Source organism: Penaeus japonicus, unplaced genomic scaffold, assembly GCF_977035675.1.
Source record: "Penaeus japonicus unplaced genomic scaffold, GWHDUDI00000001_assembly GWHDUDI00000031, whole genome shotgun sequence".
NCBI classification, from domain to species: Eukaryota; Metazoa; Arthropoda; class Malacostraca; order Decapoda; family Penaeidae; genus Penaeus; species Penaeus japonicus.
In genome coordinates, this window is record NW_028234433.1 from 5,245,043 (window position 1) to 5,247,542 (window position 2,500).

Sequence of the window (2,500 nt, forward strand, 5' to 3'; positions counted from 1 at the left end):
CACCATCACTACTGATACCCCAATAATCACCATCAATCACCCAGTCACCCACGCCAGTCACCTAATCAACCCCATAGCACTATCTTCCCCCTTCTTCCCCCCCAAAGGTCCCTTCGTGTCCGCCCTCGCCAACGCCTATGGATTCCGCGTCGTGTGTATACTCGGCTCCGTCATCTCGTCCGTGGCATTCGGCATCTCCTACTTCGCTACGAGCATCTACTTCTTGCAGTTTTCCTTCGGTATTTTGGGAGGTGAGTTGTTGTTGTTGTTGTTGTTGTTTTGTTGTTTTGTTGTTGTTGTTATGTGGGTTGGTGGCGATGTTGTTTACGGTGTTTGTTTTTTCTTCTTTTTTATATGTTTGTTTCTTTTTTTTATAGATTATATTGATTTTTTTTTTCAAGTAGGATGGGTAATGGCGGATCTAGAGGGTAAAGGAGGTCACTAGGTGATCGTGACCTGACCTTACTCCCACAATTTCTTTTTCTCTGATTACGTATTATTACGGTAGTGTCATTTTCATAATCTGAAAAAGAAAAGGATCAATGTGTCTGGTTAGATCTTGTTAATCACTATGAGCAATATGCATTCTAATTTATATTTCTTAGTAAAGCAATATCGTGTTGTTCTAACAAGCATACCACAAACCTCAGTATTGCACGGTCTCACAGGAATACTTCAATAATGCATTGACGTGTATCTACTATGGAGAATATACTTTGAAACCTGAACTCAAAGTAATTTGGAGAAAATTCCTATTTATGTCTACATTTGGATAGAGTTACTAAGACCCATGTTTATATAAAGGAAAAAAAAAGTCAGTATTAAGAGAGTTCTCGAGATCGATGCCTATATCAACCCATTTATCTGCTTATCACCGCTAACTCCTTCCCAATTCGCTCGTAAGGCATCGGCTTCGGGTGCATCTACGTGCCGGCGGTGATCGCGACCGGCTTCTACTTCGAGAAGCGGCGCGCCCTGGCGACGGGCATCGCGGTGTGCGGCTCGGGCATCGGCACCTTCATCTTCGCGCCCCTCAATGCCAAGCTCATCTCCTCCTTCGGGTGGCGCTACACTACCCTCGTGTATGCCGGTACGTCGCTGGGTGCCCATAGATATGCACATGTTTGTTCATATATGCATATTGCTTAGCCATACTCATGCGCACAGAAATGTGTATACACGCACACGTACATGAATCGGACACACACATTCACACACACATAAATATATCCACATTTGTAAACTCGGATGATAAGCTAATGTAACTTCTCTTAACCAGGTTATAGTTATTTACACATTTATTTATACAAAACACATAGGTAAATGTACAAAATATATACAGTGTCTTAAGTCAAAAGGTAAATGTACAAAATATATACAGTATCTTAAGTCAAAACAAAAAATACCGATCTAAAACATCTTTTTGAAACTAAGGTCATCCAATGAAAAAAAAATGATTTGAGGTTAAGGTCATCCAGTCAAAAAACATATTTTAAATTAAGGTCATATAAACAATACAAAAAGACATCCATTTGACAGTAAGGTCATTCCACAAAAGAAAAAAAAAATAGTTGAAGCTAAGACTATACAATCAACGAAACATCCATTCGAATCTAAGGTCATCCAATTAGAAGAAAAAAAAGTTGAAGCTAAAGCCATCAAAAAAGCAAAACAAAAACAAAAAACATCCATTTGAATCTAAGGTCATCAAATTACAAAAAAAAGTTGAAGCTAAGACCATCAAAAAAAGCAAACCAAAAACATAAACAAAAAACATCTATTTGAATCTAAAATAATCCAATATATCTTTTTCATTATTATCCTAAGCTAATATCATCCCTCTACCCCTCCTCTTCCTACAGGAATCAGCCTCTCGTGCGCTGGCTTCGGCGTGGCCTTCAAGCCGCTGAAGGCTGGCCCCGCTCCTGAAGACGACGACTTGGAGCCCCAGGGAACACCTCTGCTGATGAGGTGCGTCTCCTGGGAGAATGGGAGGCCCTGGGTGGGGTATAGGGGAGGGGGGCGGTGGAGGAAGGGGAGGGGGAGAAGGAGAGGTGGTAGCTGGGTTTGATTTCTCGTGTTTTTTTTTATTCTTTGTCTCCCACTCTATGCCTCTCTGTCTGTCTGTCTGTCTCTCTCTTTCTCTCTCTCTCTCTCACTCTCTCTCTCTCTCTCTCTCTCTCTCTCTCTCTCTCTCTCTCTCTCCCCCCCCTCCCTCTTTCCTACTCTCTCTCTCCTCCCTCCTCTTTCCTCTCTCTCCCTCCCCCTCCCCCTCCTCCTCCCTACCTCCCTCTCTTCCTCTCTCCCTCTCTCCTTCTCTTCCCTCCCTCCCCTCTCCTTCTCTTCCCTCCCTCCTCCCTCCTAACCTTCCCTCCCTCTTTCCCTCTCACCTCCCCCTCCCTCCTCCCCGCCTTTCCTTCCCTCCTTCCTTCCCTCCCTCCTCCCCTTTCAGACCTTTCTTCCTCTCTTACTCCTACCCACCCAAACTTCTTTCATATCT

At 43.5% G+C, this 2,500-nt stretch overlaps 1 protein-coding gene across 13 annotated transcripts in view; it reads left to right on the forward strand.

Moving 5' to 3' along the window:
* Window positions 1-2,500, forward strand: part of LOC122261985 (putative monocarboxylate transporter 5) — a 65,693-nt gene that overhangs the window by 55,260 nt on the left and 7,933 nt on the right. For all 13 annotated transcript variants that reach the window (XM_086555576.1, XM_086555577.1, XM_086555580.1 and 10 more), the window contains 3 exons: window positions 108-251; window positions 905-1,090; window positions 1,863-1,971. In XM_086555576.1, the coding sequence (XP_086411702.1) occupies window positions 108-251; window positions 905-1,090; window positions 1,863-1,971 (439 nt within the window). The remainder of the gene's footprint in view (window positions 1-107; window positions 252-904; window positions 1,091-1,862; window positions 1,972-2,500) is intronic.